The 19,442-nt window shown below is 42.3% G+C and overlaps 1 protein-coding gene across 4 annotated transcripts in view; it reads left to right on the top strand.

Annotated features, from left to right (window-relative positions):
* Nucleotides 1–19,442, top strand: part of atp8b1 (ATPase phospholipid transporting 8B1) — a 184,079-nt gene that overhangs the window by 33,643 nt on the left and 130,994 nt on the right. Inside the window, exon 1 of one of the 4 annotated variants that reach the window (XM_072251745.1) lies at nucleotides 8,465–8,500. The exons of the other annotated variants lie outside the window; for them this stretch is intronic. Within the exon in view, the coding sequence (XP_072107846.1) occupies nucleotides 8,485–8,500 (16 nt within the window). The 5' untranslated portion in view covers nucleotides 8,465–8,484. Of the gene's footprint in view, nucleotides 1–8,464; nucleotides 8,501–19,442 lie in introns of those variants that run through there. 4 annotated transcript variants of the gene reach the window in all.

The raw sequence follows: 19,442 nt of genomic DNA, 5'->3' as shown, positions 1-19,442 counted from the left end.
TGAACACTAATAATATCTGATCACAAAAGGCAAAATTCCATAAAGTTGTTCTGGTAGGCACCACCTGAAAGTAATCACAAACTGAGAAGAAGACATCCATCCTGTAAATTGGGTGATGAGGTGTGTTTTTTTAAAAAGTTTCTTGTAAATGTTGCCTTTACTGTTTTCCCTTTCTTCAACCACTTCCCCCTTCTGCTGCTTCCTTTCTTTCCAGGAGGACAGAATCAGGTCTAATATCACAGGCATATGTCGTGAAAATTGTGGTAATGTGGTGGCAGTACATTGCAATGTATAATAAAAACTGTAAATTACAGTGATGTATAGCAGTAAAGTAGTGTTCATGGGGTCAATGCACATACAGAAATCTGGTGGCAGAGAAGAAGCTATCCTTGAATCATTAAGTGTGTGCTTTCAGGCACAGATACCTCCATCCTGATGTTAGCAATGAGTAGAGGGCATGTCCTGGGTGCTTGGGGGGGGGGGGCGGTCCTTAATGATGGAAACTACCTTTCTGAGACATTGCTCCTTGAAGCTGCCCTACGCTGGGGAAGCTGCTACCCATGTTGGAGCTGACAGAGGTTGCAACTTTCTGCAGCTTATATCAATCCCGTGCAATGTCCCCCCGCCACCCCCAATTTCAGACGTGATGCAGCAGATTAAGAGCAACATGCTTAGTCTGATTTGTGCGACAGGCATGTTACGAAGAAAAGCACATTATGTTTGAATTGTCTTAAGTAGGACTTGCCATTAAGGGCGGCACGGTGCGTTTTCTCCAGATGTTCCGGTTTCCTCCCACAGTCCAAGGACATACCAGTTAGTTGGTTAATTGGTCATTGTAAATTGTCCTGTGACTTGGCTCGTGTTAAATTGGGGGATTACTGTGTGGTGCAGCTCGGGGTCAGAGGGGCCTACTCTGTGCCGTATCTCAATAAATAAACAAATTGTGGATACTGAACAGGTGAAAAACAATACTGTCAGAATTCCGAGTTCTAATTCCACTTGGGTGCTGCTTCTTGCTATCTCTGAAATAACAAATTGCATCATTTCTCCTTGTAATTTAGTGAAGATCTGGCTGGAGGGTGCTGAGTCTAATCTTCAGCACCAATTTCAGCACACAGACTGGAGAGCGTTTGCTGCCCATGCCATCACAGACTCTCAGATTAACATTGATTTATATACCAACTCTGTCCTTGAGCACGTCAACAAGAGTGTAGATAGTGACATCGCAAAAGCAAAAGTTTTCCCCAATCAGAACTTTATACTTTATTGTCGCCAAACAATTGATACTAGAATGTAAATCATCACAGCAATATTTGATTCTGCGCTTCCTGCTCCCTGGATTACAAATTGACAGTAAATATTAAAATTTAAATTATAAATCATAAATAGAAAATAGAGAAATGGAAAGTAAGGTAGTGCAAAAAAACTGAGAGGCAGGTCCAGATATTTGGAGAGTACGGCCCAGATCCGGGTCAGGATCCGTTCAGCAGTCTTATCACAGTTGGAAAGAAGCTGTTCCCAAATCTGGCCGTATGAGTTTTCAAGCTCCTAAGCCTTCTCCCGGATGAACCCGTGGATGAACAGAGAAGTTCGCCTCCTGCTCAAAGCCAGAGATTCAGCCTTCAGGTCTGGAGACCGGGAGGCTTACAGTTCAGCCAGGGCCAACCTGAGGAGGGGAATCACTCAGGCTAAACACATGCAGTATACAAACAGAGAATCGAGGAGTATTTCAACTCCTCGGACCCCCGGTGCATGTGGCATTGCATACAGGTCATTACAGACTTCAAACCATCTAGTACTATTCCCCTTTCCAGCTCTGCTTCCGTCCCCAATGAGCTCAATTACTTCTATGCTCGCTTTGACCGAGGGAACAAGGAGATCACCCTCAAAGCGGATCTCCCACCTGGTGAACTGCCTCTCTCACTTTCCACCTCCGATGTTTGCACCACCCTGAGCAGGGTGAATGTACGGAAGGCAGCTGATCCGGATGGAATACCTGGCTGTGTGCTCAGAGTCTGTGCAGGGCAGTTGGCCGGGGTCTTCACAGACATTTTTAATCTGTTCCTGGCCCAGGCAGTTGCCCCCACAAGCTTCAAGATCGCCACCATTGTGCCAGTGCCGAAGCATTCCACTGCCACAGGCCTGAATGATTTCCGCCCAGCTGCACTCACCCCCATCATTGCAAAGTGCTTTGAGAGACTGGTTCTATCACATCTGAAATCCTGTCTGCCCACTACCCTGTACCCCCATCAATTTGCTTATCGCACCAACAGGTCAACAGAGGACGCCATTTCCACGGCACTTCACTCTGCCCTGACTCACCTGGACAGCCCCAACTCTTACGTCAGAATGCTGTTTATTGACTTTAGTTCAGCATTCAATACTGTGATCCCTTCCAAGTTGATGGCCAAACTTTGCCAGCTTGGTATCAGCTCATCCCTCTGCAATTGGACCTTGGACTTTCTGACTAACAGTCCCCAATCAGTTAAGTTAGACAACCTCTTCTCCTCCACTCTCACCCCGAACACTGGCGTGCCTCAAGGCTGTGTGCTGAGCTCTCTTCTGTACTCACTTTTCACCTATGACTGCATTCCTGTACATGGTTCTAACTCCATAAGCAAGTTCGCAGATGACACCACGGTGGGGGGCCTGATCAGAGGGGATGATGAGATGGCCTACAGGGACGAGATCCAGCACCTGGCCGCGTGGTGTGCCGACAACAACCTGGCCCTTAACACCCAGAAGACCAAGGAGATCGTTGTGGACTTCAGGCATGCCAGGAGTCACACTCACATCCCCATCTACATCAACGGAGCTGTAGTGGAGCGTGTATCAAGCTTCAAATTCCTTGGTGTCCACATTTCCGAGGATCTCACCTGGTCCACAAGCTCCTCCATCCTGATCAAAAAGGCGCAACAGCACCTTTATTTCCTGCGGAACATCAAGAAAGCTCACCTCTGTCCCAGGATACTGACGGACTTTTACCGCTGTACCATTGAGAGCATACTCACCAACTGCATCTCAGAGTGGTATGGCAATTGTCCCATATCGGACCGCAAAGCACTCCAGTGTGTGGTGAAAACTGCCCAGCAGATTATCGGCACCCAATTGCTCACCATTGAGAACATCTACCATAAACACTGCCTGGGCAGGGCGAAAAGCATTATCAGGGATGCATCTCACCCTAACCATGGACTTTTTACTCTCCTCCCATCCGGTAGGCACTACAGGAGCCTCCACTCCCGCACCAGCAGGCACAGGAAGAGCTTCTTCCCTGAGGCTGTGACCCTGCTGAACCTCACATCACAGCGCTAAGCAGTATTGCACCCGTATTGTACTGTCTCAGTACTTTTATATTTGTGTGCTGTAGCACTTACTTTTTATTCGCAGTTATTTTGTAAATAACACTATTCTTTGCATTTCTGGTCAGATGCTAACTGCATTTCATTGGCTTTGTATCTGTACTTGGCACAATGACAATAAGGTTGAATCTAATCTAATCTAATTTGGGCCAGCAGCATACTATTTCACTGTAGGCAAACCCTGTGATGGTATTTGGTTCACTGTTCACAAAGCCCTTACTTCAAAAGGAGATTTTAAGCCCTATCTGATACAGATATTTACAGGTACCCTCATTTTAGGGAGGTTAAACTGTATCCACCTACCCTTCAAGGACTAGTTTACTGTACTTTCTAGTGTCTTTGGTGAGGTCGAGCCACCAATACCTGCTATTTTAGTGGCGGGTTCCCAAGGAGATGTCTCCGTCTAATAAAGTTTAAACACAAATTATTTTATTTTTAATATACACGTTTAAAGTTAGACAAATAGTTCTAATCAGACATTTAAAATACAGGGGATTTCTGATTATTAAAAGATTTCTGAATTACAAAAGATTTATAAGGATTTCCAAACACAGGTATGGTTCTTACAAAATAAAAGAAGATACCAGCGAGTTGCAGATGAACAAGTTGCTGGTCGCAGAAACTGTAGACTCAGGAATAAATTGTAGTTCTTCTTTCTTTCCCCCTGTCTTCCTGTCATTCCCCTTGCCCTACCAAGCATTCCCCAATGCTTTCTAACATTTATACTGTTTTGAGGTGATTTGCGAAATTGTACAAGGTGACAGCATGGGCAGCCAGTGACTTTAAGGTGATTTGAGGAAAGTATGGATGGAGAATAAGTTCTTTACGCACGATAATGTGTGCATGGAACATGCTGCCAGATCCGGTGGTGAGACGGTAGGGGCATTTAAGAAATTCTTGGATAGACAAGTGGATGAAAGTAAAATGAAGGGGTATGTTGGAGGGAAGGGTTCGATTGATTTTGGAGTAAGTTATAAGGTTGGCACAACATTGTGGGCCGAAGGGCCTGTACTGTGCTGTAATGTTCTATGTTTCTCCTTATAACACATGCTTTCAAATCCAGGCAGCATCCTGGTGAACCTCCTCTGCATGCTCTCCAAAGCCTCCACATCATTCCTATAATCGGGCGACCTGTAATACTCCAGGTGTGACCTTACCAGACTTTTATAAAATGGCAACGTAACTTGCTCACTCTTGAACTCTAAGAAGTTAACTGAAAGTTAAACATGCTGTATGCTGTCTCTGCCACCTTGTTCAGCATGATATCTAAAACTTCAACAAACTTTTGGTGTATATACTGACTGGCTGCATCATAGCCTGACATGGGGACACCAATGCCCTTGAACAGAAAATCCTACAAAAAGAATTGGATACGGCCCCTGTCCATCACAGGTAAAGCCCTCCCCACCATTGAGCACGTCTACACAAAGTGTTATCGCAGGAAAACAGCATCCATCATCAGGGACCCCCACCACCCAGGACAAGCTCTCTTCTCACTGCTGCCATCGGGAAGAAGGTACTGGAGCCTCAGGACCCACACCACCAGGTTCAGGAGCAGTTATTACCCCTCAACCATTAGGATCTTGAACCAAAGGGGATAACTTCACCAACGTCACTTGCCCCATCATTGTAATGTTCCCACAACCTATGGACTCACTTTCAAGGACTCTTCATCTCACATTCATATTACTTACTTATTATAATTTCTTTCTTTTTGTATTTGCACAGTTTGTTGTCTTTTGCACTCCAGCTGCCACCCAAAGTGGCGCAGTCTTTCATTGATTCTGCTATTTTTATTATTGTATGTATTTTTTGAGTAAGAAAACAGATATCAGGTTGCATATGGTGATATATATGCAGTCTGAAGTTGTGTAGCCACTTTTTGGGAGGTGTGGGCTTGGACTCCAAGATTCCTCTGTCGTTGACATAAGCACGATGTCTCAGTGTTTCTTGTCATTAAACCTGATTTATGACACACTTTTACATTGATTCCCTTATTGCTTGCACATAGCGATGGAGAGGCAACATAAAGACTTTTACTCCCTCATGTTGTGAGATGGATGTAAGAAATAAAAAAGCTAATTCTAATTTTAATTCTTAGGTTTGTAGGAATGTATTTGGGGGCAGAAATGGGACTTGGGAGTTGGGTTAGAGTTTAGGGACAGGGATATGAGGAAATCGGAGGACAGGCCAAGCTTCGAGCCTCCACTCAATGTTTGAAAACCAATGATGTGGGCATGTTTGTATGTCAGGCTAGGAGGCCTGTGATCAGCGAGTCTGGAGCTTAAGGCATGGAGTCTGGGCCCGCACACGGGGATCTCATTCATCTTCATCAGCTTGTCCTAGGTCAATACTGAAGATCGAAGTCAGAAGGTCAGTTGAAAATCCAGGAGTTGAGGTCTTTTGGTTGGAGACCTGAGTCTGCTGATCTCTGTGAGTCCACTGAGGAAACTGGAGGCCCAACGTCTGAAAATCCCCTGTCTGCTAGAGGTTGAAGGTGGCCTGTCCTGGGGTTAGAGGACTGTGTGTACGTGTGGGTGAGGGGAGAGGGAGGGTGGAATGGAGTTTGTTTTACCGTTGTTGCTTGGTTTGTCCTGTGTTGTTGCATTTTCTGCGCTTTATTTTTATTTTAGTGATACAGCTTGGAATAGACCCTTTCAGTTCTTCAAGCCTCGCCACCCAGCAATCCCTGACAACCCCCAATTTAACCCTAGCCCAATCACAGGACAGTTTACAATGACCAATTATCCTACCAACCCATACGTCTTTGAATTGTGGGAGGAAATCAGAGCACCCAGAGAAAATCCATGCAATCCATGGGGGAGGATATACAAACGCCTTATAGAGGATGCTAGGATTGAACTCTGAACCCCAGCTGTAATCGCGTCACGCTAACTGCTATGCCACCCTGGCACCCAAGCACGGTGAGCATGCTATGTTGGCACCGGCACGTGCAGTGACACTTACAGACTGCCTCCAGCACACCTTTAGGTGTGTTGGCTGTTAACGCAAATCTCGCACTTCACTGTATGTTTCAATGTACATGTGATAAATCTAATACAGGTCATTGTTACATTGTAGTTAAAATTGACTAAGTAAAGAATAACCAAAAGCCTTGATAGGAAGAGAGCAAGCATGTGTTTCCAGCTGGCATGTTCTTGACCAATTAGTTAAGGTACAAGTAAATTTAGATGTGTTTAGTAGGTAGTGTTGGACTCTGTTCTCCCATTACAGTCCATTGAAGTCATTCTGCATCTTTAATGAAGGATAATGTAAGATCTTTTGACTAAGATGCAGGTAATGTAAAGTGTATCATGAAATCTAATGCCTGCCAAGTTAAAAGTTTAAAAATTAAACCTAACAGTTTTGTTAAGTTGTTGAATGGTCAACTCAATCCAAAGACATGTTGAATGATTTTTAACTGCATGTTAATTGTTGCACTGTAAAACACACTGTGTCAGGTATAATATGTACGTTCTTCAGGTCCATCTCAGATCCTAACTGTAATGACAATGCAGGCTAAGAGAACTTAATCTGCACTCGCGGCCACTTTATTGGGTACAGCAGAGGATCCCACTGTGCTACTCTGCTGCTGTAGACCACCCACTGCAAAGTAATGTTCTTTCACTTGGCTGCGTTCATGGGTATTCATGTGTATACTTGAATGACAATTAAACTTGAAGTTGAGCATTCAGAGATGTTCTTCTGCACACTATTGGTGTAACGCATGGTAATTTGAGTTACTGTCACTTTTCCTGTCAGCTTTAATCAGTCTGGCCATTCTCCACTGGCCTCCCTCATTAACAAGACATTTTCCTCCACCAAACTGCCACTCACTGAATTTTTTTTTCAGTTTTCACACAATTCTCTATAAACTCTAGAAACTGTTGTGTGACAATCCCAGGAGATCCAGCAGTTTCTCAGATGCTCAAACCATCCTGTCTGGCACCAAGAATCATTCCACGATCAAAGTCACTTGGATCACACTTCTTCCTCATTCTGATATTTGGTCTGAACGACAACTGAACCTCTTGACTATGTCTGTGTGCTTTTACGCATTGAGTTGCTGCCACATGATGGCTAGTTAGATATTTTCATTAACAAGCAGGTGTGGGATTTGTTATGTGGGCAAATTGGCAGCTGATCCACAATGTAAACTCTGCACACACAACAGTGAGATGAAAAAGCAAATAATCCACTCTATACTTACGGCTATGCCAACATCAGGGACTACTTAAGATGTGAAGGATCAGAAAAGATGGTATGGAAGTTTAAATTTAAGCAGGAAAAATACAATTTTAAAGACACTTTTTATTAAGTAATTACCTAATTGACACTTTTCCATTTCATCCCTGGGCAATACATTTTAAAATACTTTCTTTCTTTGGTGAGAAGGACAACAGCTCAGGGCACTCCAGTTTAGAGTTCAATTCCTGCACTGTTCTGAAGCATCACCTTTTGAAGGTTTCCTCGATGCTGGGGAGGTTAGTGCTCATGCTGGAGCTGGCTGACCATCTTTATAACTTTCTGCAGCTCTTTCCAAGCCTGTGCAATGGTCCCTCCATACCACATGGTGATGTAACAAGTTAGAATGCTCTCCATGGTACACCTGTAGAAACTTTTGTATCTTACCAGATCTCCTCATACTCCTAATGATATAGCTGCTGTTGTGCCCCTCAATATGTCCCCTGGTATGGAGGGACTTGGTGTGTTTGTACCCAACCAACCTGGTGCTGGTGCAGTCCCTTGATTGGTTCAGGTCAATACAGCATTATCTTTGGAGGTATTGCAAAAGATGTCACCTCTGCCCTGCCCTGATGCTTTCCATATTTAGAAAAGATCAATCTTTTATTCTTAATGATTAACCACGTTGAATCGTTAACCTTACATCAATGTAAGGTGTGGTTTGTATGTTGAAAGTGGTATTGTGCAGTGAATCGTCGGTGTATTTGTCAAGTAAAAGTCGTGAATAAGTTTATTGCTAACCACCGAGCAAAGAAGACCAGTATAAATTTGCCTATAATCAACTAAGCACAAATAATGAGCTTGACAGATGAGATAAGTGGAATCTGTTCTTGTCTCTGACTGAGGAAAGTTCAACTGTTGCGTGGATTTGAGGCGCATGTTGTCAGTTCCTGGTAAGTGTTTGTTTGTGTGATACTGGTGGTCAGTGCTATCCAGCCAGAGCAGTGACTTATTTTTTCTCGAAATGAACAGCAGTCCCAAGCTAACCTGTACAGCTGACTAGCATTAGGTTGTCCGGCGCTGGAAATCTTACAAGATTTTCTAATAGACAGTCAAATGAACATAGCTTGATTGTTTTAAATTTAACGTGGCAGTCTAACGCAATGTTGAAATCGCGGTGATCTCGGTACTGAGTCAGAAAATCCATGGGGTCGATGCCACTGGAGCAGATTAGCGTACGCAGTCTGCACTCAAGTTCTGGTGTGGTTTTGCGGCAATGTAATTTGTATTTTTACATGAAATGTCGGAGACATATTTTGATGCGGGAATGTGTGGCGACACTGACATTCTGCACCCCGCACATCCAGTACTAGTTGTTAATGCAAATGACGTGTTTTACTGTATGTTTTTCATGTAAATGTGATAAATCTGAATCTGCTCATCTGATCAGATGTCTGTCTGCACAGAGACCACAACCACGTTCAGTGTAACCTTTTGACAACTGAAGAGAGGAGAATCAGAGTCATGACCATAAGATATAGGAGCAGAATTGGACTATTTGGCTTGTGGAGTTTGCTCCACCATTTCATCATGTCTGATCTATTTTCCTTTCGGCCCTAATCTCCTGGCTTCTCCCCATATCCCTTTGTGTCCTGACCAATCAAAACACTGTCAGCCTCTGTCTTAACTACACTCAATGACCTATTCCCCACAGCCACTGGTGGCAATGAATTCCACAGATACACCACTCTCTGACTAAATTAATTCCTCCTCATCTCCGTTCTAAATGAAGGTCCCCTCTATTCTGAAGCTGTCCCCTGTGGCTTTAGACTCCCTCACCATAGCAAACATCCTCTCCACATCCACTCTATTGAGGCTTTTTAACATTTAATAAGTTTTAATGAGATTCCCCCCCATTTTTCTGAATTCCTGAGAGTACAGGCCCGGAGCCATCAAACGCTCCTAATATGATAATCCATCCAACCCTGGATATTCATGTACCTTCTTTGAACCCTCTCCTATGCCAGCACATCCTTTCTTAGATAAGGGGCTCACAATATTCCAAGTGAGGCACCAGCAGTGCCTTATAAATTCTCAACCTAGCATCCTTATTTTTATATTCTAGTCCAGTTTGTTATCACTGACATGTTGATAAATTTGTTATGTTGTGGCAGCAGTACTTTGCAAGACATAAGTTACTATAAGTTACAATAAAAATAAATTGTGCAAAAGGAGGTGGTGTTGTCACCAATTAACTGGACTCTTTTTTTTAAAAACTTGCGCTCGTTCCTCAACCACACTATTTATTTGTGTAGAAGAACAACAACACCATGGGCCATCACAAAACTGTTTGAACAAAGAAATGCCATTTTATACAGAAATTGACTACCTGGATATAGACATTGTGTATGTTTATAAGCTCTTTATTTACACAATAGAAGTCAAAGTAAGTTTATTATCAAAGTATACTACCTTGTGATTCATTTTCCTGCAGGCATTTACAGGAAATCTAAAGTACAGTAGAACTTATGAATAACTGAACATAAAGATTGACCATCATCACTCACTATAAAAATACATATTGATAGCCAATAAATTCTCCATGTTTAAGGCCAATAATATCTCAATTACTAAGTAACTGGCCAACAGTAAGTGTCACCCGAGAATCCTTTGTTTGAATATTTCTCTTGTCGGAGCCTTGCTCGTCAAAGGTCTCTTGCCCAGGCTGACTGCCCACTATCTGTAAACTATCCATGCCTGGACATTAGCTTAAGCCCTACCTTGTATGGCAGACTGAGGAGGTGATGGATAGGAGCTACAGAGAGGGAGTCAGAGCTAAGTTCCAGGAGACTGGGTGACTGTCAGGAAAGGGAAAGGAAATGAAATGAGTCAACCAGTCCAGAGAACTGGACCAGTCCTGTGGTCATTCCCCTCATAATAAGAAAACCACTTTGGATACTATTGAGGGGAACGACCTACAGGGGAGCTGCAGCGACCAGGTCTCTGGCATTGAGTCTGCCACTGTGGATCAGAAGGCAAGCGGGGAGAAGGTGACTGCATTAGTGATAAGGTATTCCATAGTTAGAGGAATAGACAGGACATTCTGCAGACGTGAAAGATATACACAAAAGGTATGTTGCTTCCCAGGTGCCAGGGTTAAGGATGTCTCGGATTAGGTCCACAGTTTTCTAAAGAGGGGATGACCAGGTAGGAAATTGGAGGAAGTCCTGAAAAGAAAATTTAGGGAGTTAGCTAGAGAGTTGAAAAGCAGGACCTCCAGAGTAGCAATTTCTGGATTGTTGCCTTTGCCACGTGCCATTGAGAGTAAGAATAGATGATTTGACAGATGAATGTATGGCTGAGGAACTGGTGTAGGAGGCAGGGCTACAGATTTCTGGATCGTTGGGATCTCTTTTGGGGATGGTATAACCTGTCCAGAAGGGATGGGGGTACATTATTCTTGGGCAGGTCTTGGGGGCAGGTTTGCTAGAGCTGTTGGGAGGGGTTTAAACTAAATTAACGGGTGAATGGGGACCAGAGTGTTGGGGTTAAGGATGGTGCAGGTTAGATACAAGTAGATGCAATGTGCAGTGCAACTGTGAGGAAGGACAGGCAGATGATAGGGCTAAATTGCATTCCGTAGGATGAGTTGAAATGTAACTTGAGGTCAAAATCAAAAAGGGTAATGAATACAGTACTGAAGGTATTATATTTGAATGCGTGCAGTATATGGAATAAGAAAGATGACCGTGTATGATGTTGTGGGCATCACTGGGTCATGGCTGAAAGAAGATCATAGTTGGGAATACGTAGAATCCTTATGGGTAGAGTTAAGGAACTGTAAGGGTAAAAAGACCTTGATGAGGATTATATACAGGACTCCATACAGTAGCCAGGATGTGACAAATTACAACAGGAGAGAGAAAATGCATATCAAAATAGCAATGTTATGATGGTCATATGGGATTTCAACATGGAGGTAGATTGGCAAAAGCAAGTTGGCGCTGGATCCCAAAAGAGAGAATTCTTAGAATGTCTATGAAATGGCTTTTTAGAGCAGCTTGTGGTTGAGCCCACAAGGGGAAAGGCTATTCTGGATTGGGTGTTTTGTAATGAACTGGATTTGATTAGGGTGCTTAAGGTGAAGGAACCCTTGGGAGACAGTGATCATAATATAGACTTCACCCTGCAATTTGAGAGGGAGAAGCTAAAATCAGATGTATCAGCATTACAGTGGAGTAAGGGGAATTACAGAGGCATGAGAGAGGAGCTGGCCAAAGCTGACTGGAAGAGGACACCATCAGGGATGATGGCAGATCAGCAATGGTTGGAAGCTCTGGGAAAAATTCGGAAGGCACAGGATTTATGACATTTTAAGAAGTGGTATTCTGAAGGCAGGTTAACACAACTGTGGCTGACGAGGGAAGTCAAAGCCAACGTAACAGCAAAATAGAGGGCATATAATACAGCAAAAATTAGTGGGAAATTAGAGGATTGGGATGCTTTTAAAAGCCAACAGAAGATAACTAAAAAGCATTAAGGAGGGAAAAGATTAAATATGAAGGTAAGCTAGCCAGTAATATAAAGGAGGAAACCTTTTTTAAAACCTCTGTTGAAAATAGAACCATAGAAACTACAGCACAGAAACAGGCCCTTTGGCCCTTCTTGGCTGTGCCGAACCATTTTCTGCCTAGTCCCACTGACCTGCATACGGACCATATCCCTCCATACACCTCCCATCCATGTATCTGTCCAATTTCTTCTTAAATGTTAAAAAAGAACCCACATTTACCACCTCGTCTGGCAGCTCATTACATACTCCCACCGCTCTCTGTGTGAAGAAGCCCCCACTAATGTTCCCTTTAAACTTTTCCCCCCTCACCCTTAACCCATGTCCTCTGGTTTTTTTCTCCCCTTGCCTCAGTGGAAAAAGCCTGCTTGCATTCACTCTATCTATACCCATCATAATTTTATATACCTCTATCAAATCTCCCCTCATTCTTCTACGCTCCAAGGAATAAAGTCCTAACCCATTCAACCTTTCTCTGTAACTGAGTTTCTCAAGTCCCGGCAACATCCTTGTAAACCTTCTCTGCACTCTTTCAACCTTATTTATATCCTTCCTGTAATTTGGTGACCAAAACTGAACACAATACTCCAGATTCGGCCTCACCAATGCCTTATACAACCTCATCATAACATTCCAGCTCTTATACTCAATACTTCGATTAATAAAGGACAATGTACCAAAAGCTCTCTTTACGACCCTATCTACCTGTGACGACACTTTTAGGGAATTTTGTATCTGTATTCCCAGATCCCTCTGTTCCACTGCACTCCTCAGTGCCTTACCATTAACCCTGTATGTTCTACGTTGGTTTGTCCTTCGAACGTGCGATACCTCACACTTGTCAGTATTAAACTCCATCTGCCATTTTTCAGCCCATTTTTCCAGCTGGTCCAGGTCCCTCTGCAGGCTCTGAAAACCTTCCTCACTGTCTACTACACCTCCAATCTTTGTATCATCAGCAAACTTGCTGATCCAATTTACCACATAATCATCCAGATCATTGATATAGATGACAAATAACAATGGACCCAGCACTGATCCCTGTGGCACACCACTAGTCACAGGCCTCCACTCAGAGAATCAATTTTCTACCACCACTCTCTGGCTTCTTCCATCGAGCCAATGTCTAATCCAATTTACCACCTCTCCATGTATACCTAGCGACTGAATTTTCCTAACTAACCTCCCATGCGGGACCTTGTCAAGGGCCTTACTGAAGTCCATGTAGACAATATCCACTGCCTTCCCTTCATCCACTTTCCTGGTAACCTCCTCGAAAAACTCCCAACAGATTGGTCAAACATGACCTACCACACACAAAGCCATGTTGGCTCTCCGTAATAAGCCCCTGTCTATCCAAATGCTTGTAGATTCTGTCTCTTAGTACTCCCTCCAATAACTTACCTACTACTGACGTTAAACTCACCAGCCTATAATTTCCCGGATTACTTTTCGATCCTTTTTTAAACAACGGAACAACATGAGCCACTCTCCAATCCTCCGGCACTTCACCCGTAGACAGTGACATTTTAAATATTTCTGCCAGGGCCCCCGCAATTTCAACACTAGTCTCCTTCAAGGTCCGAGGGAACACTCTGTCAGGTCCCGGGAATTTATCCACTTTACTTTTCCTCAAGACAGCAAGCACCTCTTCCTTTTCAATCTGTACAGTTTCCATGGTCTCACTACTTGATTCCCTCAATTCCATAGATTTCATGCCAGCTTCCTTAGTAAATACAGACACAAAAAACCTATTATTCGAGGAAATAACAAGTAGGATAGACTCCAGTCCTGACGAAGGGTTTTGGCCAGAAACGTTGACTGTTGACATGGGTGCTTCCTAGCCTGCTGAGTTCCTCCAGAATTTTGTGTGTGTTGCGAGGATAGACAAGGAGAGTTGGTGAGTGTTGTGTACTTGGATTTTCAGCAGGCATTTGACAAGGTGCCTCGCATGAGGCTGCTTAACAAGCTGAGAGTCCACGGTATTACAGAAAAGATACTAGCTTCGTTAGAAGATTGGCAGGAAGCAAAGAGTGGGGATAAAGGGAGACTTTTTTGATTTGCTAACAGTGACTAGTGGTGTTCAGCGGGGGCTGGTGTTGGGACTATTTCTTTTTATGTTATATATTAATGATTTGGACGACTGAATTGATGGCTTTGTGACCAAGTTTGCTGACAGTTCGAAGATAGGTGAAGGGACAGGTAATGTTGAGGAAGCAGAGAGACTGCAGAAGGGCTTAGACAGAATAGGAGAATGGGCAAAGAAGTGGCAGATGGAATACAGTGCCATGAAATGTATGGTCATTCACTTTGGTAGAAGGAACAAAAACATAGACTGTTTTCTAAACAGGGAGAAAATTCAAAAATCAGAATCAGTGGTGAGGAAGGCCAAAGCAATGTTAGCTTTCATTTCAAGAGCACTAGAATACAAAAGCAATACTGATGTAATATTGAAGCTTTATAAGGCGAGGTTTCACTCGCAGTATTGTGATCAATACAATGTGCGCTTCTTATCTAAGCAAAGGTGTGATGGCATTGGAGAGGGCCCAGAGGAGGTTCATGAGAATGACTCCAGGAATGAAAGAGCCATCATAAGGGGAGTGGTTAATGGCTCTGGGCCTGTTCTCGCTAGGATTCAGAAGAATGAAGGAGGAATCTGATTATAATCTATTGAATGTTGAAAGGCGTAGCTAGAGTGGATGTGGCAAGGATGATTCTGATAGTGGGAGAGTCTAGAACCAGAGGACATAGCCTCAGAATAGATGGGCGTTCATTGAGAACAGAGGTGAGGAAGAATTTCTTTAACCAGAGCATGGTGAATCTGTGGAATTCATTGCCACAGATGGCTGCAGAGGCTAGGTCATTGGATGTACTTAAGGTGGAGGTTGATAGGGTCTTGATTAGTCAGGGTGTGAAAGGTTATGGAAGAGGGCCAAAGAATAGAGTTAAGAGGGAAAATGGATCAAGCATGATAAAATGGCGGAGCAGACTTGATGGGCCAAATGGCAGAGAGAATTGATGGGCCGAATGGCCTAATTCTGCACCTCTCACTTGTGGTCCTGTATGGTTAGAGAGGTGTCGGCATGCTACATTGGCACCAAAAACATGGCGACACTTATGGGATGCCCAGCACTATCCTGACTGATTTGACTTGACACAAATGATGTATTTCAAAAGTTCAAAGTATATGTTACCGTAAATGAAACCCCTGAGTTTCATTTTCTCCTAGGCATACTCAATAAGTCCATAATAGAATAATATCCATAATAGAATTAATTAAAGACTACCAACTTGGGCGTTCAACCAGTGTGTAAAAGACAGTAAACGGTGCGAATACAAAAAGAAAGAAATAATAATAATAAGTAAATAAGCAGTAAATATTGAGAACATGCCATGAAGAGTCCTTGAAAGTGAGTCCTTGGGTAATAGGAACATTTCAATAATGGGGCGAGTGAAGTTAACCCCTTTGGTTCCAGAAACTGATGGTTGAGGGGTAATAACTGTTCTTGAACCTGGTGGTGTGAGTCCTGAGGACCTTGTAATAGCAGTGAGAAGACAGCGTGTCCTGGGAGGCAGGTATTCCTGACGATGGAGGTTGCTTTCCTGCGACAACATTCTGTGTAGATGTGCTCAATGGTGGAGATGGTTTTAACCATGACAGGATGGGTTGTATCCACTACTTTATAGGATTTTTTTGTTCAAGGGTTGTGATGCAGCCAGTGAATATACTGTCCACTAAACATCCATAGAAATTTGTCCAAATTTTAGATGTCACGCTGAATCGCTACAAACTCCTGAGGAAGTAGACGCACTGCTGGGCTTTCTTCATAATTGCACTGGGCCCCAGGTCAGGTCCCCCAAAGTAGTAACACCAAGGAATTTAAAGTTGCTGACCCTCTCCACCTCTGGTCCTCCTCCTAAGGTCATCAATGAGCTCCTTGGTCTTGTTGGCATTAAGAGATTCCTGTTATGGCACCTCTCTGCCAGATTTTCAATCTCTCTCTCCCATATTTCTCCTGATTCATTGCCACTTTTGAGTTGTCAAACCTGAATATGGCATTGGAGCTGTGCTTAGTCATGGTCTTGAGCGTAAAGCGATTAGAGCAAGGGGTGAAGCACCTGTGTATCTCATTCACTGCTTAATAGTTGTGAAATAATGGAAAATATCCACCTCTCCATTTCTCTCTGTCAGATGTGCTCTGGGAAAATCTGCAAGATATTTCATTAACTCGATACTTAAGATGATTTTTTGTGCTTTCATTTGTGTAACCTCAAAATAAACATTTCTTTAATATTGAAGCTTACAAGTGCAGTGAAGATTGACTCCGAGTTTGTAATACTTCATAGTGCACCATTTAGAATTAGTGGCCTTTTACTGTCTTGCAGGAGATGGAGGAATACTGATTGCTTTATGTTTTTAAGACACAAAGAATACACTATGATGTTGAAACTCTGGATCAGTGCATGTAGCCCTAAGTAATAACTGGGTTGGGTTTCTTCACAAACAATCAGCCTTTCCTATAAGGTCAGAGAAACTGGTTTCGACAAGCATAGTCCACAGTGGAATGTGTGCATTGTTCAAAACTAGAATGAGTTTCTCCAGATTCCAAGCCCCCTGCGGTTCGTGGAGGTTTTCTTTTAAGTGATCACTTTTTCTTTCTGGCAACGTAAGAATTCTCTACCACTGTTTAATTGAAGCCAAATTGCTAAATATAATCAAAATTTTGATATTTCTCTGTGGTAAGAGGGATCAAAGAATAAGGTGAGAAGTGTGGAACAGGGAACTGCATTTGGATGACTATCCCTGATTGTACTGAATGACAGGAGAGGCTTGAACAGTCACATGCTCCTACAACTGCTGCTATTGTCACTGTTTCTGTTTCATTCTGAGAAAATTCAAAGTAAATTTACTATCAAAGTACGTGTATGTCACCATATACCACTTTCTTTCAGTAATTTACAAGAAAATAAAGAACTTATGAAAAACTATACATAAAGACTGAGAACCAATGTTCAAAAGAAGACATATCTTAAGATTTAAGAGGTTATAACTTTCAGAATCTGGTCTGTCACGATTAATGCTTGAACTTTTGTGCATAGCTGATCTTACCTATTCACCATAAATACTTGGAAATAGCAATCATGTCCAGATGTGAGCTAGTACTTCCAAATCGTGAGCAATACTTTCCCTTGTGGTAGTTATTTTAAAATAAGACTTGTTTACTTAAAAGAAATAGAAAATGGAAGTAGAAAATAGAAACAGAAAATCCCTTGAACCATTAAAGTATACAAGGCTAAAGACCAGGTGCTGGAAAAATTCAATATAGTTGGGGTACTTGATGGTCAGAATAGAACTATTAACATAAATCCTGTTGTTTAGACCATAAGATGTAGGAGCAGAACTCGGGCCTTTGGTCCATCAAGTCTGCTCTGAAATTCCATTATCCTTCTCAACTCTATTTTCCTACCTTATTCCCATAACCTCTGACATCCTGCCTAATCAAGAACTGAGCAACCTCCGCTTTAAGTATACCCAACGACTTGGCTGTGTCTCAAAAAGGAGTGGACACAGCCCAGTCCATCATGGGTAAGGTCCTCCACACTACTGAGCACATCTACATGTAGTGTTGTCACAGGAAAGTAGTTTTCATTATCAGAGAACTCCACCACTCAGGACTTGCTCTCTTCTCGCTGCTGCCATCAGGAAGAAGGTACAGGTGCCTCAGCTTCAGAACAGTTATTGCCCTTCAGTCATCAGGCTCTTGAACTGGAGGAGTTATCTTTACTCAACTAAACTTGTCCCATCACTGAAATGTTCTCACAACCTATGGTCTCATTTTCAAGGGCTCTTCATTTTTTGTTCTTGATGCTTACTTATTATCATTTCTATTAATAATAAATTATTATTAATTTTATTGACATTATTATTTATTTGTTTTTGTATTTGCACAGTTTGTTATCTCTTGCACACTGGTTGAGTGCCCAAGTTTGTGTGGTCCTTCATTGATTCTATTATGATTCTTATTCTTTTATGGATTTATTGAGTATGGCCACAAGCAAATGAGTATCAGGATTGTATGTGGTGACATATATGTACTTTTAAAAAAAATTTTAAATTCAATTTTCAAATTTAATTACATAGAATGATAGAGATAACGTACATGTACTTCGATAATAAATTTACCATGAACTTTGAACTTGCCCTCTGGTCCTAGACTCCCTCACTATAGGAGACATCCTCTTCACATCCACGCCATGTTGGCCTTACAATATTTGATAGGTTTCAGTAAGATCTCCCCCCCCCCCACTTCTTCCAAACTCCAGTGAGTACAGGCCCAGAGCCCTACAACACTTCTCATATTCCTTTGATTAATTTCATCACCCTTCTCTGGTCCCTTTCTGATGCTGTAGCATGTATATGCTTTTAGATAGAAAATATATTTGACAAGTATTCAGTCACTCTGTGTACAGTTTTCTATGATCATTTAGAAGCCTAAATGAGGTCTATTTATGCCAAATTGTTATTTATCAGAAAGGATATCAAATACAAACATTTTCCAGGTTTGAAACTTCAGTGTTTCATGCAGTAATCTGATTATGAAATAGAACATTGTATATTCTGAAATGTCTCAGTTGATGGTATCATACAAAGATTTGGAAGAAAATACAATATATTATTATTCTGCTGTGATACTTTAACTAGAACAAGTGTTTCTCACTACTGTCAAGGAATAATTTTCCCTGCAGCAAAATATTTTGTTCTAACATGAGGAATTTTCTCAAATAGAATGGAAGATCTTGCACATTGGGCATCCATGCCAAGTTGATTTCCATCCCATCCTTTGCTTCATCTGTCATGAATCATGAGCCTAATTTGATGGTTTAAGCAGTTTGCAAAGGAAATTTGGTTTTAATTGATCACTAAACCAAGACAATATTGGCCGATGGTTACACCACCAATGCATTCAAAAGGTTCAAAGGAACATCTAAACAAGCCTGATGCATTTTGGAAACAAGTCCTGTGGACTGATAAAGTTAAAATAGAGCTTTTTGGCCACAATGAGCAAAGGTATGTTTGGAGAAAAAAGGGTGCAGAATTTCATGACAAGAACCCCTCTCCAACTGTTAAACACAGGGGTGGATCGATCATGCTTTGGGCTTGTGTTGCAGCCAGTGGCATGGGGAACACTTACTGGTAGAGGGAAGAATGAATTCAGTTAAATACCAACAAATTCTGGAAGCAAACATCACGCTGTCGTTAAAAAAAAAATGCCGAAGATGAAAAGAGAATGGCTTAGCTATTCACAGCAACAGAAATTTTGACC

This window comes from Mobula birostris, chromosome 3 (assembly GCF_030028105.1).
Source record: "Mobula birostris isolate sMobBir1 chromosome 3, sMobBir1.hap1, whole genome shotgun sequence".
Lineage (NCBI taxonomy): Eukaryota > Metazoa > Chordata > Chondrichthyes > Myliobatiformes > Myliobatidae > Mobula > Mobula birostris.
The sequence above is the reverse complement of the archived record's forward strand: the minus strand, read 5'-3'. Positions and strand labels throughout refer to the sequence as shown.